A 26609-nucleotide genomic window follows, 5' to 3' on the forward strand; every position below is an offset into this window, starting at 1 on the left:
CGGTGGCTAACAAAAGAGGAGCAAGACAACGGTGACCTCATCTCTGTCTAAGTGGCTTCCTCTCCATCAGCGTCAAACTCCCTCTCTGTCAGCATTGAGCTCCCTTGTCGGCCGACCACTGTCGCCTTCTTGAGCTCACTGATGCGGCAGCGGCGGATCTCAAGCTCAAGCTCACGAAGGAGGGACACCAACCACACCATCCTCAGCTTGCCTCCCCACACCCCCCGCCACATCCTTGGCATCCGCCTTCCCGCGCCCGCCCGCTCTAGTGATCACGTCCTTGCCCTCATCTTCGATGTCGTTGGCCGTGTTTGCCTCGACCTCGCCGGCTGCGCCATCCTTGGCATCTGCCTCCCCGTGCCTCGTTGCCAAAGATCAGAATAGAGAGAGAGGTGCTTTGTGCATATGGTTTTCTTTCTTTTATAGTGGGGGGAGACCGAGAGAGAGAAAGGGGTAGAGATGGTTTTCTTTCTTTTATATTTTTCATGTGATTGATATGTGAGTCATACACTAACTCAACCAGGTTGGCCATAGTCAACTCATCACGTCAGTTAAAACCAGATACAATACTACCCTAAGATTTTAGGTACTCTGATATTTGTAGGTTAAGAGACATACTATATTTGATATTGCGATTTAAGGATGCGATTCAAACTCGATGACAAAATGTACCTAAATTTGACTTATTCATAAATTGTTGGGCGTGGCAGGGCAGGCCCTGTTACAAGATGGGCCGACCGAGGAGGCCCGAGGGTTTTTCGGTCAGGACAAAAACACTCCACTCACATCCTCCTCATCACAAATATTTTATTTTCTGCTTTATTTTTTCCCCTAATGAATACCTGATCATCCAATACTTTAAAGACATGTACTGTTGGATATACTTGTGCTTTCTATACTCTTTTTTATATAATACCTAATCCCTTCTTCCCATAAAAAACCAATCTAGTGTTGGATGTGATTCTTTTTTTGGACGGAGGGAGTACATCGTTAATATATGACACTGATTAGTTAAAAATGATAAAAAAAAAACAATCGGAGAGAGTATATAATTTGGTTAGTAAAAGCAAACTGTAATGATTATAGATTTGTGTTTCTACAACAACTTGGAAGATAAACAAGCACAGGATGACACATAAACCAGTTTAGCTCCACTCCGGAAAAAATAAAAAGGACAAGTTTACAACAATCCAAAAAAGATTTACAGACAGATCCAGCCCAGAGAATCTTCATCTCTGAACCTATCTAAGCTAGGAGTATCTCCCAATGCCCCACCCTTCCCTGCTAAAAACCTACACAAGTCCCAAATCAAAGACCCCTGGTATTTAAAAAGTGTTGCCTGAAGAATGAGTCATTCTTTGAGCCAAGACAAATTGAGTGGTAACTACACTTTTTTTGCTGCTACGGTACATGAAGTAAAGTAACAACAAGCCGGCCAGCCAGGCGATGATCAGCTGCTGATCAGGATGAGATCAGCTGCTGATCGATCGATCAGGTGAGTCCTCCTAGCTCTCCCTGATCTCGCGGCACCCCCATGCCCATCTGCACCTGCACGGCGTCTGACCACCGCGCTGGTGACCGGTCGCTGCTGTTCGACGACGACATTGCCTCCGCCCTTGCCTCCCTCACCATCCGTAGCACCTCCGGTGTGGTTGGCCGCCTCGCCGGGTCCGCCACCACGCAGGCCGCCGCAATGCTGATCAGCGCACCGAGCTTCTCCTCCGTGCCGCCAGCGGACGCGGACTCCCCGCCGGACTCCGTCTCTTCCTCACGCACTGCCCGCACCCAGCTCGGGATGTCATCGCTGTGCATCTCCATCAGGTCCTGGAACGGCGCCTTCCCGGTGAGCAGCTCCAGGAGGAGCACGCCGAAGCTGTACACGTCGGACGCCGGCGTGAAGGCATGGGCGGTGCGAGTTTCCGGCGCTCGGTATAGGACGGACGTGGAGGAGGCGAGATCGGCGTGGGAGGGGAGCAGCGTGGGCACCAGACCGTAATCGGTGAGGCACGATTCGAAGTCGGGGCCGAGGAGGACGTTGGAGGGCTTGAGGTTGCCGTGCACGATGCCAGCCGGCGGCGACTGGTGCAGGTGCACCAGCCCGGCGGCGACATCCTCCGCGATCTTCATGCACGACGTCCAGTGCAGGGGCTTCCCCTTGCTCGACGTCCGGCTGCTGGACCCTATTGTGCATCATAAATTTGAATTTGGTTAAACTTTATTCCATTAACACGGCATGGCTTTTTACCTACAAAATGGATTAAAATACATGCTCTACATTTAAAAAGGATGTACACAGCACAGATAAGGCTTGCAAATTGCAAATGCACCATGAAACAAACTTTCAACAATCCAAACAAAATAGGAAAAAAAAAACTTTCAACAGGCATAGCCCGCGCTTGTCTGTGACTGTGTGTGTGAGGGCATGGCGCTATGCAGCATTGTCCGATTGCCTAGTCTCTTGTTCATACGCAGAACGGCAGAAGTATACTAGTAGCAATTATTTACTGCAGCTCAGATTCAGATCAGGACCACATGCTCACAAGCACTTACCTGCTTGTCTACATCTGCATACTGTTGTCCTTGTGAGAAGGGGATTTTGATGAGAGCCTGAAATAGAGGAAAGACCAAGCCACAGTGGTGCTGCGGGGTCTACTGCCTCAGATCAAGCCACCCATTACAACTTTACAAGAACAGGGATAGGCCCTGTTCTGTCGTGCATGAAAGCATGGCCTTTGACTGCCTCAACTAATCTGGGGGCTTTAAGTTTGCTTGTGAATGAATGAGTGACTGCATGCATGCCCATTATGGTGGATGGAATATTTCAATGCAGAGTGTAGTGACCAATTGACCATTGACCCACTGCTTTAACCAAACCAATATTAGGCCAGGTTTAGATGGCAAAAATTTTTGTTTTGGGGTGCCACATCGGATATATGGATACACATTTGAACATTTGAAGTATTAAACGTTGTCTAATAACAAACCAAATTACAGATTCCGCCAAGAAACTGCGAGACGAATTTATTAAGCATAATTAATCCATCATTACCAAATGTTTACTGTAGCACCACATTGTCAAATCATGGCGTAATTAGGCTTAAAAGATTTGTCTCACAATTTACACGCAAACTATGTAATTGGTTTTTTTGTCCACATTTAATACTCCATACATGTGTCCAAACATTCGATGTGATGGGTGAAAAGTTTTTGTTTTGGGAACTAAACCGGGCCTCAGTACTGCTAATACCAAGTTGGTAAAAAGTTCAGCGCATGGATAGAATGGCAGCAGTACAGAGGAATGCATTTTTACTTGCAAGAAATGAAAACTAGTGCAGCTCAGTGACACATGAACGGAACCAGCCATGTTGATGCACAGTTGGCTCTGACTATCTGTTCCTATTATCCAGAGCAGTTAGTATAATTAACTTTTCATATGATATGCTCTATCATTTACCACCAGTTTTCCGGGTCCTAAAATTATGCCCTGTTTTCATGGGAGATGTTCCCAAGACCCTATGTGGCACATATTGGAAGGTTATTTTCTTCCATTGAAAACAAGGAGCAATTTTTAGTCAATGGGCTTTCCATTCTGAAAGGCTGAAACAGAATGAGGTTCTTCACACCCATATCCTCCCACCAGTCAAATATTATACGATGTTAAGACAAGAGAAATATTCAAGTGAATCTGGTTGTTCTATGGTGATATATCCATGACTAGAGTAGTAATTAGCATGAAGATGGTTTAATCTTAAGTGTTTTTCACTTCACGATTTTCCCATGATCCCATCAAAGTCTTGAAATGGTTTTACTACTAGAGAAGAGAAAAGGGATGGCACACAGTTATATTGCGTTGTACATAACATACGGAAGTACTAGCTGCTGGTACTCTCCAAATTACTCACTCCTCCTATACTACATACAGGCGGGGCTTGCATGAATTAAAAGTGGAGCAGTAGGGATCTCCGTGGCACATGGCTGGCTTGGCATTCTTTTCTAGCAGCAGCAGCAGCTTGTTGTAAATAAAAGGACGGGCAAGGCAGGCAGCACGCATGTACCCAAACTTTATGGTGAAGCATGAGGAGGAGGCGAGGCGTGGAATTGCAACAAGGCAACAGCCAAGAAAAAGCCCGTCCTTTTTACTCTGCTAGCGAGGGAGGGGAGGGGAGTAATTGCAATGCACGAAAGAAGCATGCATCCTGACTGAACAACTGTAAGTATTTGGGATGAAGCTAGCTAGCCAACAGGAAACAGAAAAGATGACAACCATGAAAAACATATCTGTCTTGTTTCTTTGGTTCGTCATGGATCCATTGATCTGTAATTTTTTTTGTTTTGTGATCCTGGCCTTGGCAGGCAGCGATTTTGTCTAGTGTACATGAATGCAGTGATCCAGTGGCTAGTAGTACTTAGGTAGGTAGATCCCATTTCTCACTTGTTGTGTGCATTGCATTGTGGAGTACAAGGAGATAGCAGAGCTAATTATGGAGTACTAACATGGATGAATGAATCGTAAAAAAAAAAAGACAAATAATAATGGTAGGAGTAGTAATTAAGGTGGGGGAGAAGGGAGGAAGAAGAAGAAGAAGGTTACCGTGGAGGAGGGAGAAGAGGCTGCCATTGGGGTAGTAATCGTAGACGAGGAGTCGCTCCTCCTTGGCCTGGAAGTAGGCCCTCAGCGCCACCACGTTTGGGTGGCGGAGGCGGCCCAGCTCCTCCGCTCGCCGCCCAAGCTCCGCCGCCCCCGCCGCCGGCTCCCGCATGCGCTTCACCGTGACGATGAACCCGGTCTCCATCACCGCCTTGTACGTGCTGCCCACCTCCCCGCGCCCCAGCGTCTCCGCCGACGCCCGCAGCAGCTCCTCCAGGCTGTACATCTCCGCCACGCCGCCGCAGAACACCAGCTTCCCGATCCCCTCCCTCTCCCACGAGAACTCACGACCCCCCCTCCTCTCCGATGCCACCGACGCCGACGCCGACGCCGACGCATTGATCTCCTCCCGAGGCTGAGCCTGCGGCTGCTGCTGCTGCTGCTCTTCTTCCTCCTCTGGCATTGCTCCCTTATCCACGTCGCCGGCCACGCGCTTGTTCCTCCCGCGCCGCGACGCCATCACCGCCGCCGCCACCAGGATTCCCAGTACCACCACACCCGCCACCGTCGCGCCGGCCACGATGCCCGCGTTCTTCGCGCGGCGGCTCCTGTTGGAGCGTGGCGGGGGGAGCGGCGTGAATGCGGCCGCGGCCGCCGGCGCGGTCGGAGCGGCGCATTGGATGCGCAGCGGTGGGCCGCAGAGGTCGGCATTGGCGAGGAAGGACGATGCGTTGAATTTGGTGGCGAGGACGGAGGGGATCTCGCCGGAGAGGCGGTTGGCGGAGACGTTGAGCAGCCGGAGCGTGGGCTGCGGCAGCGGAGGGAGGATGCCGTTGAGGCGGTTGTCGTCAAGGAGGAGCGAGGTGAGCCGCGGGAGCGTGGTGAGGGAGGTGGGGATTTCGCCATGGAGGAGGTTGGAGGAGAGGACGAGGACGGTGGCGCGGTGGAGGAGGGCGAGGGTGGGCGGGATGCGGCCCTGGAGGCGGTTGGCGGAGAGGTAGAGCAGCTTGAGGTTAGGGAGGGCGGCGGGGAGGGCGTCGGGGATGGGGCCGGTGAGGGCGTTGGACTTGAGGCTGAGGACGCGCAGCTCGGAGAGCGGGGCGAGGAGGGTGGCGGTGAGGACGCCGGTGAGGTTGAGGTTCTCGAGGACGAGCTTGGTGACCCTCCTGTCCCGGGGAGGTTGGGAGCACTGGCGCACGCCGAGCCAGGAGGAGCACAAGGCGGGGGCGGTGTCGCGGCGCCAGGGGAGGCGGTCGGAGCGGTCGAGGGCGGACTTGAGGGCGAGCAGCGCGTCCGCGTCGGAGGCGGCGCCAAGGTGAGAGTGAGACGACCACATGAAGAAGAGGAGGAAGAGGAAGAAGAGGCATGGCGATGGCGGGGTGGGCATGGTGGTGGAATGAGGAGAGCTAGGGGGCACCCCGCGCGCCCCGTTTGATTAAGTCCTCACTACTGTACTGTAGTACTTCACTAGCTGCTGCTGCTGCTGCTACAGTTTGTTTCTGCGGCAATGGACATGGGCACATACATACCACTTCCACTTCTTCTTCTTCCCTCTCTCTCTCTCTCTCTCTCTCTCGCTCTGATAAGAGCTAAACTTAATTAATTGGGAGGGGAAAGCTTAACTAACAAAGGGAAGCGGGGGACGGGTGCGGGTTTAAATGCTGGAGCTCGCGTTGCGGTCGCCATGGCCACGCTGCTCTGGAGCACGTGAAGGAACTGAGCACCGAGGAGAGGAGAAGACTAGGGAAGAAGGGAAAAGATGCAGGTAACTGGGCCTTTAATTGTTAGTTGGGCCTGGGCCCTTCCCCTGGCTGCTCTGTTTACTAAAAGTCCCACAACAGAACACAGGACATCGATTTACTAACCAACACACACTGTTATGTTTATTATGTGTCTTTACTACTGTACTATCTCCTTTTTAATTATATTTTCTAAAAAAAATTAACACTATAACTATATTACTTATAAAATAGTACTTCCTCCGTCCCAAAATATAGATACCTAGTACATGATGGGATGTCCAGATTTATATCACTAGGTAATATCCCATCCTATACTAGTTAGCTACATTTTGAAATTGCAGAAGTATCTTTTTACGACAAACTTACTAACACGATGACTTGTATGATTTAACAATTTAGGCCATTTCCAATCCAAGACATTAGACATAGTTTCCATAAGCTCCACATCATTAAGAAACTAGTACTAGACACTACTCTTCCAATACAAACATCACTATTACATACTTAAATTTAATGCTACTTATCTCATATGATGTCTTGGATGTTGTGTACAAACCATGTCTCATGCAAAATATGGTTTCCTTCTATTTTCTCATTTATTCACTTGCCATATCAATTTTCATTCTAGGTGGCAACTTATTTAATGTTATGGACACCATCCTAATCATTGGGTTAGGAATGGCCTTAGAGCAAGTATAATAGTGAGCTATAAGCCTACTATAAACTTAGGGAGGAGAGAGGTAGTGAAAAATCAAGGGTGTTGGCTCTTATGCAAGAGCTAGCTTATCACAAGATCCAAGACAAATACATTAAATGCATAATTAAGAGATAGAGAGAGGAGAAGAAAATATTGTAGCCAACCTTATAGCTAATCTATTATATATATTGGCTTTAAGATGGGCTAATAATAGGAAGTGAGCTCTACCATTATCCTTACTCTTAGAGCAAGTGCAACAAGAATAAATGAATCAGCTTCTACTTAAGGGCATGTTCACTTTATGCCATTTTCAACTTTACCAAATTTTAGCATTACCAAAATTTTGGTAACTTCTTATATAGTTACTAAAATTTGACAGCAAACTAAATGTAGTCACTTTTTTTTAACAATTTTACCAAATTTGATAAGTTTGAAAATGACAACAAAGTGAACAGCCCCTAAGTATGCCAAAGGAATGTAGCTCAACTGTTTCGACAACGGGGTTTAAGCGTTAGACTTCGCATTTATGCTCAGGTTTACAGCTATTTTTTAAGTGATGATGGACATACCAGCCAACGTTTCTAGAGTGGGTACTTGTGCGTTTGAATAGCATTTGTATAGGTAAAAGTTATATTTAAGTTTTTTACTTACTAGTACAATTTAGTAACAATTTTATTTATATTAAGTACCATATTTACTCCATCCGTTCTATAATATTATTTATTTATATAATATTATTTATTTATATTACTATATTATGGAAGAGAGGGAGTGCTAGTATAATAGTATAATACGGAGTGACTACAGTGGAATATACTACTACTCCATAGTCAAAGATATGCCTGCATACTCGTTTCCTCGGGGTTCTCCAAAGCCTGGCATTAATTTCTGTGCTTCTGTCCTCCTGTGCTCCACTCCAGGTCTCCAGTACTCCCAGTGGAGTATTGACCGACCACCACCACCACCACCCCATCCCCTCCCCTGCACTCGGTGCTGGAGTAGGAGATTCTTCTCGTGAGTTTATTTTCACCTCCGAGCAAGGTTAGCCAATAGTATGACAACGTATCCTATGCACACACTACCTATGAATCTATGATGCACTCATGCACTCAGCCACCGTAGACCCTTCGATTCCAATCCAACAGATACAAATCTAGGTGCGGCATTTTTGCAGAAAACCGCCCGCATTATTCACCCAAATTTACAGGTAAACCCCTCGCTTGCTTTCCTCTTCTCTAGTTCAACCTTCTCCCCAGATCGATCCCCAATTCTCTCGAGGTAGGACTGGGCGACGGCAGCATCCCCAATCGCCCCGTTGATGCACGCGCTGCCTTCTTGTTGAGGTGCCTGCATCATGGCCACCGACGGTTGCGTATCCATCCACACACAGCTGAATGTTGAGATGGCCTAGCTCAAGCAGGGTCACGGCCCGGCTGACCTCCAAGCAGTGACCTTGCCGATGGAGGAGGAGACCAGTGTCCAATCGATGACAAAAACAAGAAGAGAAATTGATCCAGATCACAATTCAATTTTCAGCAATATTTCACTGTCACCAGTGTTTTGCAATTTCTGTAAGAGAGGGAACAGTCTAACAATATCAATATATTTTACACCAGATGCTATATTGACATCTGAATCCATGACAATAGCACAAAACGACTGTTCGCAGCCAGTTAACACAAAACGCCGCACCTCAAATTATGTATAAGACTTGAATGGAGAAATCAAAACAAAATCTTTTGCATTCAGTTAACAGCAAAGAAGAAAAAGAGAACCATAAGCCATCGATTCATCCTAATTGATCATCCTTGACCCAATCAAACATCGTGTGCTAATGACCTGAAGAGAAACACCCTAAATGCGCTGCATGCCGTCAGCGCGAGCCCCGCCGTTGTGACGACCACCACCACCACGCCTATATAGCTGGCAAAACCAGGCCACGAGCAGAGAACAACCATGTGGCTGCGAGATACAGCGCTTGGACAGGGCGCCGGACGGCCACCGCTTGCTCACCAGCCTCGATAGGAGGACGCGCATGTAGGCGAGGGCGATTGGAGATGCCACCGTCGCCCAGCACGAAGAGGATTGGGGATCGATCTGGGGAGAAGAATGAACAAGAGAGGAGAAAAGCAAGCGAGGGGGTTACCTGTAAATTTAGGTGTAGGATGCGGGCGGTTTTCTGCAAAAATGCTCACCTAAGATTTGTATCCGTTGGATAGAAATCGGAGGGTCTATGGAGGCTGAGTGCATGAGTGCATCATAGGTAGCGTGTGCATAGGATATGTTGCCTAATAGTATAGCCGATTATTAGCTCCAATTTATTTATAGTTAATCTAATAACCAATCATATAATAATTGTTTACTACACTATTAGTATATGGTCCCACCTGTTATATACACATTGCGTCTTGGAGTCTGTGCTGCAGCTGGCTACAAATATGTAGCCCGTTGTTATTCTCTCTCATCTTTTATCTCATTAAAATATTTTCGTAGCTGGCTAATAATTTGCTATTGTACCTGCTCTCAGCCCACCAGCTTTCAAAAGATTTCATCCTAATAGTATCGTTTGGTTATTTACCTGCAGAAGTATTAGCGGAAGTACAACAATCAACAGACTATAGTTGGCTCTACGTCCACGTAATGCTACCTTGTAATTTTTATCCATATTCACTGCATTAGAAACTATCACAAAGAGTACATAAAAGGGGAAGATACAAAATTCATTGGCTGCCGGATAGATGAAAGTCGTGCATAGGTATAGTAAGTGACTGTTTGACACACCTCGAGCTCCAGCTCCACTTCTTCTAGAGCTAGAGCCCAGCTAGACAGTTTTAGCTTCACCTATAAATGGAAGTGAAGCTCTCTCATAAAATGAACTAAATATGTAAAGTTAGGTTTAGGTAGCTTCACAACTTTATTTTAGACATAATTTTTGGAGTTAAATTTAGGAGTTCTACCAACGGATCCCAAGTAACAAATGATTGCTGATTAATGTACAAGCTAGGCTTTTGATGGGATGGATTGTCTTGTATGGATATGTAGGAAAGGGTGCTCCTAGATGTGTGTGTTTGGGGGTGGTTTAACTCTGAAAGCTTAATACTTCCTCTGTTTCACAATGTAAGACTTTCCAGCATTGCCCATATACATGAATCTAGACACATGTATGTGGACAATGCTAGAAAGTCTTACATCGTGAAACGGAGGAAGTAAGATTTATCATTGTGGCTGCTAAAATAAATCAATTGGTAAAGATATACTATGAGCAAAGTATCAAATAAAATAATCTATGTTAGATTTAAATTTACTACTCTCTCTATCATAAAATATAACATTTTTTATTGAATGGGACACATCGTAGTACAATAAATTTGAATAGGAGTATATCCAGATTCGTTGTACTAGGATATGTCTCATCCAGTACAAGGCTGGTATATTTTGGGACGGAGGGAGCACTCTACTACAACCACACAGCTAGTAGTAGTAGTATGTATGGTAACGGTGCCCGTCACCGTCAGCCAAAACTCGACTGCACAGTAAGCAGCAGGCAGTCCACTGTGTGAAAATCGGCCCACTAGGCACATGTCGGCCCGTCATCGATGCACGAAGAATAGGCCCTTCAGGCCCGTTTACTATTATTTTTCACTTCTCTCTGCCTTCCTTGTCCTCGGCTCTTGCTGACAAAACACTGGATCTGGACCAATACTTCTCTTACTTTATAAGTTTAGATTAGATAGTTTCATTAGAATCCTATAATTAGAAAATCTAATAATTCTAAATTGTTAGGCACGTGTTATCTATATATATACAGTTGGAAGTAAGATTATTAAAAGCAGCCAGACAAACTATTCTATTAAAGCTGCGGGTAAACCTTTTATTCAAAAAAACATACTACCTCCGTCCCAAAATAATTGTATTTCTAGGATTCAAATTTTGTCCCAAAATAATAGCAATTCTAGAGTACTAATTACCCCATCAATCATCTCTTATTCAAATTTCTCTCTATTTTACCCTCAACCATCTTCCTAGTATTAAAAGGGAGCATTGATGCCGAATAAGTGGCAACAATTTAGTAGTACTCCACAGCACACAATTATTAGTGGAGTAGTATTCTACACTGAGCACTGGCTCCATTTATGGTGCTATGCCTTGTACACTGTGCTATGTCTATTTAGGTCGTGTTTAGTTCACAAAAGTAGTTTGGTTGAAATTAAAATGATGTGACGGAAAAGTTGGAAGCTTGTGTGTGTAGGAAAGTTTTGATGGGATGGAAAAGTTGGAAGTTTAAAGAAAAATTTTGCAACTAAACACGGCCTTAGCTTTGAAATGTAGTGATAACTATTTTTATAAATCAAATTGAGTATTACTACTTGATACGGAGTACGTCTCTTGATATAATTATTCAAGTTAATATAATTATTCGAGAGAATATCTATTTTGGTCACTTGGGTTCCAGTAAAGAGTGCATTCTTGATGATGCGTGATTGATGAAATCGAGCTTATGGCAATTATTCGAGAACATAGACGATAAAGTTGATGGGTTAAGAAATGCTAATGAAGAAAGTTTTTACAAAATTATTGTAAGAGCTTAAAAAACATGCCTATGATATCACGTGATTCATAAGTATAAAAAATTCACCGCTTTAGTTCATGTTATATCAAACACACCCTTCGTATCTAGTACCGCTCTAATGCAAGTGTGTGCGCGCATAGCCCGTGTAGACACGTACGCACGTGCGCATTTCTCCTTTCAACCCAAGTTTTTGGTTTATGAGCTACATGCAACTCATCAACCTAACACCTTACTATTTTCTTATTAAGATTCAGATTTTATCTCAGTTCCGATTAGCACACTTTTCAAACTACTAAACGGTACGTTTCGTGTGATAACTTTATAAACAGAAGTTACTTTAAAATATCAAATATATACATTTGTCAAGTTTATAATAATTAAAACTTAATTAATCATGTGCTAGTGGCTTCTCGTTTTACGTGCGCAAACTTCATATTCGTTTTCATCAGTTTTAAACACCACATATAGAATTTTTGTATGCATAAAACTTTTATATAAAAACTTTATACCTGTAGGGAAACTATATACATATACATATACATGAAATATATATAAACTTTATACATAAATAATATTAAAGTGTAAATATTTTTACATAGAAATATTTAAATGAAAAAGGTCAGAAGGCAAAAGGAGCATATTTTGGGCCGCAAGCACGCATGCAACTATTTGGATTTAGTAAAAAAACCACACGATGTGAGGTGTAAAATGGAATGTTGACCCGATTCGAAAACAAATTAGGCAAAAATAGAAAGGCACGACGCGCATTAGCATTTTCACCGTATTTGTCATTTGTTTCAAAGGCAAAAAAATAAATGCTCAACATCAAATATGGAGATTATATATAAAAATGAAATTATACCCTCAAATATGTCATGGAAAAACTAAAAGGCTAGCGAAAGTTGTACCCAGACAGCTGCTACATAAGCTAAACCAAATTCATAGTATCATAGTAGATTTTTCAAAAATAAAAAGAGAATATTTTTCCTTTCCTTTCTTTTTTTATGTTTGAAAGAGGGTGGGCATAGTAATACCTTTTCTTTTTGAGAAAACCAAAATAATTTTGATGGCAACGATGGGTATTGGGCGTGTTTGCCCCCATATAACACGATCTCGATGACTATTTTGATTGAAAGAATGAGCTTGGAGGATCTATTTGAACAAATGGCCTCAAGTCGAAATTAGAAGGAGCACTCCTTTTATCCCGATTATAGATCATGTTTTTTTTAAAAAAAAATCTTTATGTGTAAATTTTCTAGAGTACTTTTTTTAAAAATAACTCTTCAACTTAGTACAATAGTTAATACATTTGTTGATATATATATAAAAAATCAGATAATCCACCATTCAGTTGAAAATGGCTAAAGTCTAAAATGGCAATTTTATGTAAAAGTAGTTGTTTTTATGGAATGCATTAATAATGCCACCTGCAAGTTAAAATTAAAATAAAAGAAACATAGTTAGGGACATTTGAGAAAAAACATTGCATGTATTAAAGTAGGAGAATGAGAAGGGAAGGAAAATGCAGTAAATAATAAGCAGGTAACCTGTTGATGACGCCTAAACAGTTGGTGCTTGGTGCCTGGTAAAGAGGAGGAAGAAGAAGAAGAAAGAAGAGGAAGGGGACACCACACCACAGGTAGCACTCGAGGAGAGGAGAGGAGAGGCGAGGCAGAAGGAGGCAGAAGGAGGAAGAGGCGGCAGCAGCATCGGCGGGAGGCTGGCTCCGGCGCGAGCACAAGCTGGCTACCCCACGCTCCTCCCACCACCTCAGCACCTCCGCGGCGCTTGCAGCCGCGGGGGTCTCCGTCTCCTACCCACCGCCCCTGCCCCCCACTCCGCCCAGTGCGGCGCCCACGGCGCCCGACATGGGCGCCGGCGGCGCCGCCAAGCAGATCGTCGACTCGCTCCTCGCCCGCTTCCTCCCGCTCGCCCGCCGCCGCATCGAGACCGCGCAGGCACAGGTAACTCCTCTCCTCTCTCCTCTCGCCTCGCCTCGCCCGGAATTCCATCACCAGATTGGGGCCTGCCTCTTCCCTCCCTCACGGATAAACAACGGGATCGGGACGGACTCACCTCCTTCCTTCCTAGGGTTCACCCCCCTTCCAGATCGCCCTTCCGGTTCCGGCTCCACACTCTGATTTGTTTTATTTCTTTCCTTCACCCTCTTCATCTCACTGGAGCCCCAATTCACTCCTCGAATTGGATCGATTGCAGGTGCACCACCTCTTCCAACCGCTTAGGCCTAGGGATTTCCCCCATACCCTATGTTCAAAGTACAATTGCTCTATGCTGCCGCTTCTATCAGTGCTCCAAATCATTGCCATCCCACCATTGTTATTACTGCTACTTCCTTCTCTATGAAACTGCCTCCTCATGCGTGTCCATTTGAATTTGATTTGCTTGTGCTGCGACATGCCCACATTGTTGAAAAATGCTCAAAATCGTACTCCACCTTTGATGGTCTCGTTACTTTCACATGTGTGCTCCACCTATAATACTGGGTCATGTTTCCAAGAGCACGATGATGTTTCTCTCAATACTACTTAGCTCAACTGCATGGAGGAACCTTTCTACCTAGACATTCTCTTGTTTTCTTGAGGCATTATTATTTTACCTGCCAGATGAACAACTTCAAAATTGATTACTAGCTTATATCATCAGGGCAAATGTTATTACTATTACAGAAAATACATCTGACACTAAATTTCTTTATTTTTGAAAATGCATAGGATGGGCAATACCTCCGTCCATCTGATCCAAGCTATGAGCAAGTATTGGATTCACTTGCCATGGTTGCTAGGCACACACCTTTGCCTCTTTTGGAAGCTCTTCTTCGGTGGAGGGAAAGGTATGCTTATTCACCTTGACTTTGAAAGCTCTAGCCCTATCCCTTAATGCTTCCCCGAAATCATTATTGAACAATGCAAATATGCAATGAGTTCTCTGCACTCCCTTATTTATTACTGAACTACTGTTCTTCACTGTCGCACAGTGAATCACCAAAAGGCGCACATGACGCATCAACGTTCCAAAAGAAGGTTTGTCGTTGATTGCCCTTGCCCTCTCCTTTTCAAGAACCACTTCATTTTCGATTGTAACTAACTATTAAGCAGCATCAGACAGGCATTCTTGCACATATAATTTCTCTATTATTTCATAGTTGCAAATAGTTGCCAGCAGGGTATTTGATCCCTGATCTCTCAAAACTTTTACTCCCATAGTATTTTCATTTGCGTACTCTCGTCTAAAAATCCTCATGTCTGTTTTCTGACCCCTTATCCAGCTTGCTGTCGAGTGCATATTCTGTTCAGCCTGCATTCGTTTTGCTGAGTATTGCCCACAAGAGGGAATAACAGGTTGTTATAATATTATATTTTGACTTATTTGCACGGCTACTTTCTGATGGGTTGGCTAACTAGCTGTTTTATTTTATCTAGAGAAACTTTGGATTGGCCTGGAAAATTTTGTATTTGATTGGCTAATTAATGCAGACAGGTGAGGCATTACTGCCTTTTTTTTACTTAGGTTTTCTCACATGATAAATAAAACACATCCACGCCTGTGGTGCATCTTAAATTTGTTTATCTTTGGCTTTGCATATCATCAAAACAGCACATCATGTGCAATAAATATTTGCTTTCTTGTTTCTTTCAGCTTGTGCCAAATTTTGCGAACCTTGTCATTATGTTAGATTTTGTTTCTTGATTGCCAGGAAAAAAAGACTTTATATTCTTTAGAAGTTGAGTTTCTTACCAACTTCTTTACTTTCTGCAGGGTTGTTAGCCAAGTAGAGTATCCCTCGTTGGTTGATTTGCGAGGTCTCCTCTTAGATCTTGTTGCCCAACTTTTGGGAGCTTTATCTCGTATCAGGTATGCTCTATATTTACATGGAACATGGATAAGGGGTGTGTGCGAAGGAGGGAGGCCATGTAAAAACTGTCGCAATATTATGTGGCCTTTTTTTTTCTTGACAAGGAAACTGCAGGGGAGGCCCCTGCAGTTTAATTATATATAATATATTGAAGGAAAGGTTTAAATAAAAGACATATGTGACCTCTTTGTCCATGTTACTTCAAATTAGGGAGGGAAGGAGGCCATGTAAAAGCTGCTGCACTGTTATATGACCTCTTTGTCTATGTTACTTAAAATTCTGATGATTCATACAGGTTTAGTTCTGTGACGGAAAGGTTTTTCATGGAGCTTAATAGTCGGCGTAATGATGCGCCTCTTTCTAGAAGTGATTCACTCAGCATTATTAATGGGATGCGCTACCTTAAATTGGGGGTACGATACAAAGATCGCTTTATTATTTTAATTTTCTGTGCCAGTTCATAGTGAGTTGACAAGTATTTAAAGTGCATGGCAATGACAATCTGATTTATCTTGGCATGCTGTCTTACAAAATTCCAAATGTTCTATCAGGTAGTATGGTACCACTACCATGCTTCAGTTACAAGTCCACTTTCACTGGCCAAAACATGCTCTGATATTAGCACTTTGATGAATCTGAATCATCCAAAGTTTTTACTTGTGTACCACTGTACATAGAATCCCAAAAGTACCTTTTGATTTGCAGAATTTTAATTTTGTTAAGAAAAACATATCTACATACACAAGAAGTAACTTAACTGATACTCTATTCACTCCATCATCTTTGAACCAATGTACATAACAATGCCATTCAGTTTGAATTGTAGTTATTACATACTTAAGAATTTACTTTTTCAGGTGAAGACAGAGGGTGGACTGAATGCCTCGGTTTCTTTCATTGCAAAAGCAAATCCTCTAAATCGTCCTCCCAACAAAAGAAAGAGTGAACTGCAACATGCTTTGTGCAACATGCTCTCAAGTATACTGGCCCCGCTTGCTGAGGGAGGCAAACATCATTGGCCTCCTCTGGGTGTAGAACCTGCATTGTCACTTTGGTATGATGCTGTTGCTCGAATAAGAGGCGCGCTCATGTATTGGATGGATAAGCAGAGCAAACATATTGCAGTAAGTCGAGGATTTGAAATTTAATGTTATACATTTTTTGGCATTTGTACAAAATATTGTATGCCTTGATTATTTTTTTTGTTATTGAATAACTAGCACATACTTTATTTACTTCTTTATTTGTTAGCGAGCATGAGATATTAATGATGCTGGACTGGGAATTCGGAAATTGATCTGTCAAATTGAGATTCTAATGGAATTTTCTGATTTTATGCTTTGTAGTTGAATAAGGCAATAAACTTCACTTTCTATCTTATCATCTTGGTGACTGTATTATTTCCTTTTTTAGACATCATTAATTACTGATGCCTTGTGCAATTTTAATATTTAGTGCTGAATCTTCATCACAGGTTGGATTTCCACTTGTAACTCTTCTACTTTGCCTTGGTGATTCCCATACGTTCAACACTCACTTTTCTCAACATATGGAGATCTTGTATAAGTATCTCAAGGTGATTTTTTGTGCGCACATTTGATCATATCAAAGGCCTATCATATTTCACCACCTAATATTCTTTTAAATGCTGTACTCATTGTACTGATTGTAAACCATGATCCTGATTTCTGAAACTTATATTCTTCCTTTGTGCTGCATGAAGCCTAATGATGCTTAATTGCTTATTACGCAGGACAAGAATCACCGATCAATGGCATTAGATTGTCTTCACAGGCTAGTGAAATTTTACTTAAATGTTTATGCAGATTACCAGCCTAGAAATCACGTGTGGGACTGTTTAGATAGTGTGACCTCTCAATTGCTGACCGTTTTGAAGAAGGGCTTGCTGACACAAGATGTCCAGCATGATAAACTTGTTGAGTTTTGTGTGACCTTAGCTGAGAGCAACTTGGATTTTGCAATGAATCATATGATCCTCGAGTTGTTAAAACCAGATAGTTTAAGTGAAGCAAAGGTTGTTGGTCTTAGGGCTTTGCTTGAGATAGTTGTGTCTCCATCTAACAAACAAATTGGATTGGATGTCTTCCAAGGTAACACGGTTTTATGAACTGTTCCATTCTGTTTAATCTTAAATATTTTCTGAAAATATTGTAATCAGTATTTTTACTCTTTAATTTCAGAATATGGTATTGGGCATTATATTCCAAAAGTAAAGTCGGCGATTGAGTCGATTTTACGATCTTGTAACAAGGCATATAGCTTAGCCCTTCTTACATCATCGAAAGCTACTATAGGTATGCTGCTACTTCTCATTGTACAAGGAAATATTCAAATTATTTTCTATTACTTTTGTCAATTTATTTTCATTCATCTTTGGAAACTATCGATACTTAAAATTGTGTCACGTGATGCAAATACTCATTCAACTTTCTATTTTCCCCTTTATTTCATTATTTCTAACATTGGTATTTTCAGATAATGTAACAAAGGATAAATCTCAGGGATCACTCTTCAGATCTGTGCTGAAATGTATACCATACTTAATAGAAGAGGTGGGACGTAATGATAAAATGACCGAGATTATACCTCAGCATGGTATAAGTATTGACCCTGGTGTTCGTGAAGAAGCAGTGCAAGTGTTGAACAGGATTGTACGATGCTTGCCGAATCGTCGCTTTGCTGTATTGAAAGGAATGGCCAACTTTATCCTAAAACTTCCTGATGAGTTCCCTCTTTTGATTCAAACATCACTGGGACGATTAGTAGAGCTCATGCGCTTGTGGAGAGTATGCCTATCTGAGGAACTTTTGGCAAAAGACATGCAAAATGTTAAGCGTTCTAGTCTAGGAGGCGATGCACTACAGAGGTCTCCTTTTCATAGATCCAGGGATGTATCTGAATTCCGTGCCTCGGAAATGGATGCAGTTGGTCTTGTCTTTCTCAGCTCTGCTGATGTTCAAATAAGGCTTACTGCTTTGGAGTTATTGCGATGTGTTCGAGCGCTAAAAAATGAACTCAGGGATTACTCGGCAAATGAATGGGGTGACAGCAAACTGAAGCTTGAACCAGAACCTATATTTATTATTGACATCATAGAGGAAAATGGGGTTAGTTTTTTTATATATTTTTCTGTTTGTTTGGATTTAAGTTTCTTTGACCTGGACTGTTTGAAATGAAGTAGTTTTGCTGGGAAGAAAAGAAAGTAAATGTTTTCAGCCCTCCAAAATTCCTGTCCCAGTTGGGCCTTAAGAATATCTTTGGCTTCTAATGTTATCATTGAACTGTTTCCCATGCTTGATGACTATCTGTCTACATAAATCCACAGGAAGACATAGTTCAAAGCTGTTACTGGGATCCTGGGCGACCTTATGATCTGAGGCGCGAGATGGATCCTGTTCCCTTGGATGTGACTCTTCAATCCATTTTAGAGAGCGCAGATAAAAGCAGATGGGCCCGTTACCTCAGCGAGATTGTCAAATATGCAGCTGAACTTTGCCCAAGCTCTGTGCAGGATGCAAGGCAAGGACTCTGGGGGTTTCCTGAAATCTTTCTGTGTATTATGACTTACTTTGTGTCAAGCCTCCCTTTTATTCCCCTCCAATAGCAATCCTGACTTTCCGTTGTTGAATTCAAATTAGGCAGTGTCTTCACTGCAGTATGTAAGTACTACACTAAATTGGCACTTAACCAGAAGCTCGTAATATGAATACAATTATGTGTCATTGGGATGTTAGAGATCTCCATATAGATGGACTGATGGAAGTTGACTAGCTGAGAGACTAGAGACATTTAACAGAGATGCACACCCTTAATTGGTTTATTCATTAACCTTAACTCAAAATATGTAGCTTTCTATGGATTGGGTACATTAAGTCATCTTCCAGTTGATTGCCTATTTCTCTAAGAGCCGCATTTTACATGCACCTTTGCTATTTTGCTAGGTCTCAATTTCTAGACAGTGGTGCTCTCTGCATTCATTTGATAATTTTGGGCATCTTATAATTGACTTTATTTCATGACTCCGCAGATTAGAGGTTGTTAGGAGATTAGAACAGATCACTCCGGTCGAACTAGGTGGAAAGGCACAACAATCACAGGATACTGAAACTAAGCTCGATCAATGGCTGATATATGCAATGTTTGCATGTTCTTGCCCACCTGATAGCAGAGAAGAATTTGCCCTCAGAGCAGCCAGAGAGATCTTCCATATAGTTTTCCCATCACTGCGCCATGGTTCCGAATCATATGCTGTAAGTCATGTGGTTATATATTTCCAAATGTTTAACTTGCCTTGCATATGACCATACACAATTGCATGTTTATTATAGCTTGTTCCTCATTCTGTCTGTTAACATTCCAAATGTTCTGAATCAAATTAACATTCCAAATGTTTCCTTTTTTTTTTTCGTTGATTGTTTTTTTCTTTTGCACAAAATCTGATTTGTTGAACTGAAACCCCCAACACTCAATTGATAACATTGGTAAAATCTTTTCTGATTTTGTAATGTTTATTTGAAATGAAAACTAATGTTTTCTAAAGGTTGGAATTGTAGTATACTTGCATTACTTATAGCTTTGAGTGCACAGGATATGCAAAGTACAGTTTTTGCCATAAGTCATATGAACTAAATGATGCCTGGCATGCCCGTGCAATATTGACATGAAGCATTTAATGAAATTATGCAAGCGCCTTAGACTAGCATGCTTAGGAGATAGTGAGCTAGCCAAATTAATGTCATTTTTCTGTGTAGCGGTTTTCCACTAAATATTTAGTTTCAGCATTGGTTAGTTGATTATGGATAAAGCACTCTAATTGTTTTATCTTTTGCGGTGTTTTCTGTATCTACAGCTTGCTGCTACAGCTGCCCTTGGGCACTCACATCTGGAAGTATGTGAAATCATGTTTGGTGAACTTACATCTTTCCTTGAGGATGTATCATCAGAAACAGAAGCAAAACCAAAATGGAAGGTACAGCAGATTTACTTTGTTCCAATGGGCACTATATCAGTTCAGTGAATTAGTCCACACTTTCTCTGCTGTGGCCATCTTCATTTAAGGAAGGGCATTTATTGCATAGATCTTTCCATATTTCTGGAAAAACTGACTTTTGTTTTTCACCTAAAATACCCAGCCTAATTCAACCAAACTGATCACTAATCCATGGTTTTAAGCTATCATCCCAGTTTCACTAGCTTATTTTTGTATCGACAGATCTTATTGATCTCTCTCTATTTCTTAATATACCTTTGAGACTGTGACTTGGTAGCAACTGCTTAACCTGTATATTTGTAATTCACATGTCTATTTTCCATGGTAGCCTCTTTACACAATTTTCCACAAGAAGGTACTTTGCCACTTTTATAAATCTCCAAGTACTCCATCCGGTCAGGAATACTTGTAGTTTTAGACATACTTTCACGTCGAACTTTAGAAACTTTGAATATCATTATCTTTTTACATTCTTAAATTGGATATAGGAGAACCATGTATGTAGATTTGTCTCAGAGAGTACTTTCATGACATGGAAATTTATTGTGTTATATAAACATAACATATTATATTCTCAGTGGTCAAAGTTACACTTGTAAGACTGTGTTGATGTCCAAAACAGGAAGTATTTGTGACCAGAGGGAGTAAACCTTTCATTCATTTCCTCAAATAATTTGAAATTGGTAGTGCTAGCAGTGACCAAATGTGTTTTTCCCTGCAGAATCCTAGGTCCCGCCGTGAGGATCTGCGTACGCATGTCGCAAACATACATAGAATGATAGCTGAGAAGATTTGGCCTGGAATGCTTAGTCGAAAACCTGTTCTCCGTTTACATTTTCTAAAGTTCATTGATGAAACATGCCGCCAGATCCTGCCACCATCTGATAACTTTCAAGATTTGCAGCCTCTCCGATATGCACTAGCATCTGTTCTGAGATATCTAGCTCCAGAATTTATTGATGCAAAGTCTGAGAGGTTCGACAGCAGATTGCGTAAGAGGCTTTTTGACCTCCTCCTTAGCTGGAGTGATGATTCTGGCAGCACTTGGGGACAGGAAGGCAACAGTGACTATCGCCGTGAAATTGAGCGATATAAAGCTAGCCAGCATAATAGGTCAAGGGAATCACTTGACAAACTTGCATTTGACAGGGAAATGGCTGAGCAGTTGGAAGCTATCAATTGGGCTTCAATGAATGCCATTGCTTCTTTACTATATGGTCCATGCTTTGATGATAATGCAAGGAAACTGAGTGGTCGGGTAATATCGTGGATCAATAGTTTGTTCATGGAACTAGCTCCAAGAGCACCTTTTGGGCATTCACCAGTTGATCCCCGAACGCCATCATATTCAAAGCACACTGATGGGGGACGTTTTGGAGGAAGGGACAAACAGAAAACTAGTCACTTGCGAGTTCTGTTAGCAAAAACTGCATTGAAGAATATTTTACAGACAAATTTGGATCTGTTTCCTGCTTGCATAGATCAGGTAAGTTTTGCTTCTTCTATGAACAAGCCAACTATTTGCGTTGTATTTATATTACATTGAATAGCATTTGTTTAATTAATTACTCATGGTGACTTTTCTTCTCAAAGTAGCTCATTTAATTTGGTGGTATGCTATTAGTTACTACTTTCATCCTGCATAACTTAGGATTACGCCATTTCCTTTTTATCCCCTCTAATCATCCTTGTTTTTCTTCTTGAAGAAATTCATCCCCTTTTAGCAAGGTTAGGGATGCTTCATATCACAATAACAGTTTCTTGAATTAAAAAGTTCTCAAGCTCTTCTCACTTCTCAGCATCCTTATGTTGACAGTTTAATTTGTGCTTGCCATCACCTGTTAAATTTCGACTATACCTATCATTTGCAGTGTTACTCTCCAGATTCTCCAATATCAGATGGGTATTTCAGTGTCCTTGCTGAAGTATACATGCGTCAGGAAATTCCAAAGTGTGAGATCCAGAGAATTTTGAGCTTGATCCTCTACAAGGTGGTTGATCAAACAAAACTGATCCGTGATAGTGCCCTTCAAATGTTGGAGACACTCTCTCTCCGTGAATGGGCGGAAGATGATGCTGATGGTGTTGGGCATTACCGGGCTTCTGTTGTTGGCAACCTGCCAGATTCCTACCAGCAATTCCAGTACAAGTTGTCCTCAAAGCTTGCCAAGGACCATCCTGAGCTCAGTGAGCATCTATGCGAGGAAATCATGCAGCGCCAGCTTGATGCAGTGGATATTATTGCTCAACATCAGGTCCTCACATGCATGGCTCCTTGGATAGAGAATCTCAACTTTGTTAGACTAAAAGAATCTGGTTGGAGTGAGAGATTGCTGAAAAGTCTTTATTATGTGACGTGGAAGCATGGTGATCAGTTCCCTGATGAGATTGAGAAATTGTGGAGCACCGTTGCAAGCAATACTCGTAATATCATTCCTGTTCTCAACTTCTTGATCACCAGAGGGATTGAGGATTGTGATGCCAATCCATCAGCAGAGATTACTGGTGCATTTGCTACCTACTTTTCAGTTGCCAAGCGTGTTAGTCTGTATCTTGCTCGGATTTGCCCACAACAGACCATCGATCACTTGGTCTGTGAGTTATCTCAGAGAATGCTTGAGGATGATGAGGAACCAGTCAGGCCTGGAAAGGTTGATACTTCTGCAAATGTCGTGTTAGAGTTTTCTCAAGGACCTAGTACCTCCCAGGTGGCAACAATAGTTGATAGCCAGCCTCACATGTCCCCCCTGCTTGTCCGTGGTTCCCTCGATGGTGCAATCAGGAATGTTAGCGGAAACCTAAGCTGGCGGACATCAGCAGTTACTGGTCGAAGTGTATCTGGCCCACTGAGCCCATTGGCTCCTGAAGTAAGCATTCCAAACCCCACTACAGGCCGGTCAGGCCAGCTCCTTCCAGCATTAATGAACATGTCAGGGCCATTGATAGGTGTCCGAAGTTCAGCTGGAAATCTGAGGAGCCGTCATGTTTCCAGAGACAGTGGTGATTACTACTTAGATACCCCAAACTCAAATGATGATATTTTACATCAAGGTGGCAGTGGTGTTCATGGTATCAATGCCAATGAGCTCCAATCTGCATTGCAGGGGCACCAGCACTTGCTTTCACGTGCTGATATAGCTTTGATTCTCCTTGCTGAAATCGCATATGAAAATGATGAGGACTTTCGCGAAAACTTACCACTATTGTTCCATGTCACCTGTGTTTCCATGGATAGTTCTGAAGACATTGTGCTTGAGCATTGCCAGGATTTGCTTGTGAATCTCCTCTATTCACTCGCTGGACGCCATCTTGAACTGTATGAGGTTGAAAGCAGCGAACGGGAGAATAAGCAGCATGTCGTGAGTTTGATAAAATACATTCAATCTAAAAGAGGTAGCCTGATGTGGGAGAATGAGGATCCTACCCTTGTTCGGACTGAACTACCTAGCGCTTCACTCTTATCAGCACTTGTGCAAAGCATGGTTAGTGCAATTTTCTTCCAAGGTGATCTTCGTGAAACCTGGGGTTCTGAAGCACTTAAGTGGGCTATGGAGTGCACATCTCGTCACTTGGCATGTCGGTCACACCAGATATATCGTGCTTTACGCCCCAGTGTTAAAAGCGATAGCTGTGTATTGCTTATGAGGTGCATCCACAGATGCTTGGGTAACCCTGTTCCAGCTGTTCTGGGTTTTGCAATGGAGATATTGTTGACTCTTCAAGTCATGGTTGAGAACATGGAACCTGAGAAGGTGATACTTTACCCACAGCTCTTCTGGGGCTGTGTTGCACTGATGCATACCGATTATGTGCACATATATTGCCAGGTGCTTGAATTGTTCTGTAGGGTAATCGATCGCTTGACGTTCCGTGATCGGACAACTGAAAATGTGTTACTGTCCAGCATGCCACGTGATGAGTTTGACATCAATGGGTATACAAGCGACCTCCACAGGCTGGAATCGAGAACCACGTCAGAGAGATTGCTATCCGTGACAGAGACTGGGAAAGTTCCTGATTTCGAAGGGGTGCAGCCATTGGTGCTGAAAGGGCTTATGTCTAGTGTTAGCCATGGATCTGCAATTGAGGTGTTATCTAGGATTACCATCCCAACATGTGATTCTATATTTGGGAGTCCTGAGACAAGGCTGTTGATGCACATCACAGGTCTTCTTCCATGGCTTGGGTTGCAGCTCACCAAAGATGCATCTTCCCTCGGGTCATCTTCACCTATACAAGAGCAGAATCAGAAAGCTTACTATGTGGCATCCAACATTTCGGTGTGGTGCCGTGTCAAATCTTTAGATGATTTAGCGGAAGTCTTCAGAGCATACTCCTTTGGAGAAATCATCTCCCTAGAAGATCTTTTTGCACGCGCTTCGCCGCCAATATGTTCCGAGTGGTTCCCTAAGCACTCATCTCTGGCATTTGGGCACCTGCTTAGGCTCCTTGAGAGAGGTCCTCTGGATTATCAGAGAGTGGTGCTTCTGATGCTTAAATCACTGTTGCAGCAAACCCCAGTGGATCCATCTCAGATACCTCAAGTGTACAATGTTGTGTCACAGCTCGTGGAGAGCGCACTATGTGCAGAGGCATTGAATGTGTTGGAGGCGCTCCTACGGAGCTGCAGCGGTGTAACTGGTGGTCAAGGTGATGATATTGGATTTGGCGAGAATGGTCACGGGATGGGGGAGAAGGTTCACCAAAGCATGCTTCTTCCTCAATCATCATTCAAGGCTAGGAGTGGACCTCTTCAATATGCTGCTGCCGGTTCAGGGTTTGGGACTCTAATGGGGCAAGGCGGTGGCAGCGCTGCAGATACTGGAGTGGCCACCCGAGATGTGGCGCTGCAGAATACCCGGTTGCTGCTTGGGCGTGTCCTTGATACATGCGCTCTTGGGCGTAAGAGGGATCATAAGCGCCTTGTGCCGTTTGTGGCGAACATCGGGTAGAAAATGCAGTTGAGTGACCTATGTAAAATGTTTGGTGGCTATATGTGCTAACTGAATGAATGAATGCAGCCAATTTTGTACAGCTAGGAGCGTGATCCAGAAATCGCTGTGCACAGGTTGACAAGATAGAAGAAGCAGCACTTCCCGCCACCGAAAGACTACCCTAACCAAACTCAATTTTGACTGTTGTAATATCGGAATGTGTTTATTTATCCTGCAACCTCACAGAGGTCGCAGGTTTGAAGTATGGTTGTAGCTGTAGACTGCAATTCATTGGATGCACATACACATACATACAGCATGAGCGAGTGGCACAAGCTCTTTTCTTTTCTTTTTTTCTTGGCTAGTGTGTATATTGGAATTGCTTGGTGACATCCCGAAGGGGAAGGGACTCCAGTGTAGTGTTTGATTCATTATTATTGTTACCTGTTGTGTTCATTTATGCACGGAGACGATGTAATCTGTTTGATGTCGCTACCGTAGAGTCGAAACATCTCTCGAACAATCTAATTCACCATTCATCGTGAGAAGCTGTTATTCCAGAAATTTTGTCAGCTGTTTATGATGCCCTGTTCAGAAATTTTATACCTATCACATCAAATATTTGGACATCTGTATGAAGTATTAAATATAGGCTAAAAAATAACTAATTGCACATATCTCGATACTAATTTGTGAGACGAATCTTTTAAATCTAATTGCTCCATGACTTAATAATGTGGTACTAGTAAACATTTGCTAATGACGAATTAATTAGGCTTAATAAATTCGTCTTATGGTTTACTGACAGATTCTGTGATTAGTTTTTTTATTATTGTCTAAACGATACGCCAAAATTTGACACCTCTAGCTCTATAAATACGGACCGGTACCGTTAAGTGGTTACTTCTGGTACTGGAGTTTGTAAAGCCTGTATAGGCATATTCATCCCTTTTTTTGACAAATTGACCCTTTTGGAAAACTTATTTCGAAACTAACCTCTGCCAAAAACTTCAACCAAAAATAGGCCGTCGCCTCAGCGCCAAACACATTGGCGCTGACGTTGGCCGTGTCAGCGCCAACGGGACTGGCGCTGACATTGTGCTACCGTGGCGGCCGGGCCGATCTCCAGCTGACGTGGCAGCTACCTCAGCGCCAACCGGACTGGCGCTGAGGTGGGACTTGGCCGCAACCCC

General features: G+C 42.9%; 2 protein-coding genes across 3 annotated transcripts; one reads left to right on the top strand and one right to left on the bottom strand.

Annotated features, from left to right (window-relative positions):
• Nucleotides 1–1052: 1052 nt before the first annotated feature.
• Nucleotides 1053–6313, bottom strand: LOC4331246 (inactive leucine-rich repeat receptor-like serine/threonine-protein kinase At1g60630). The gene is made up of 2 exons (XM_015769771.3): nucleotides 4592–6313; nucleotides 1053–2180 (listed from the first exon to the last, which is right to left on the bottom strand). The coding sequence occupies exons 1-2, from the start codon at nucleotides 5973–5975 to the stop codon at nucleotides 1492–1494; spliced, it is 2073 nt and encodes a 690-aa protein (XP_015625257.1). The 5' UTR covers nucleotides 5976–6313; the 3' UTR covers nucleotides 1053–1491.
• A 6899-nt stretch (nucleotides 6314–13212) lies between these two features.
• LOC4331247 (uncharacterized) lies at nucleotides 13213–25880 on the top strand. 2 transcript variants are annotated; one of them, XM_015770237.3, is made up of 17 exons: nucleotides 13213–13561; nucleotides 14330–14448; nucleotides 14593–14638; nucleotides 14884–14956; nucleotides 15038–15095; nucleotides 15375–15470; nucleotides 15767–15884; nucleotides 16329–16595; nucleotides 16946–17047; nucleotides 17225–17582; nucleotides 17673–17786; nucleotides 17968–18599; nucleotides 18818–19011; nucleotides 19520–19742; nucleotides 20342–20461; nucleotides 21204–21968; nucleotides 22354–25880. In XM_015770237.3, exons 1-17 carry the CDS (start codon nucleotides 13466–13468, stop codon nucleotides 25432–25434), a joined length of 6462 nt encoding a protein of 2153 aa, XP_015625723.1. In that variant the 5' UTR covers nucleotides 13213–13465; the 3' UTR covers nucleotides 25435–25880. The 2 variants fall into 2 exon arrangements, with proteins under 2 accessions (XP_015625723.1, XP_066163388.1); XM_066307291.1 differs by lacking the exons at nucleotides 14884–14956; nucleotides 15038–15095.
• Nucleotides 25881–26609: the final 729 nt, after the last annotated feature.

This window comes from Oryza sativa, chromosome 2 (assembly GCF_034140825.1).
Source record: "Oryza sativa Japonica Group chromosome 2, ASM3414082v1".
Taxonomy (NCBI): Eukaryota; Viridiplantae; Streptophyta; class Magnoliopsida; order Poales; family Poaceae; genus Oryza; species Oryza sativa.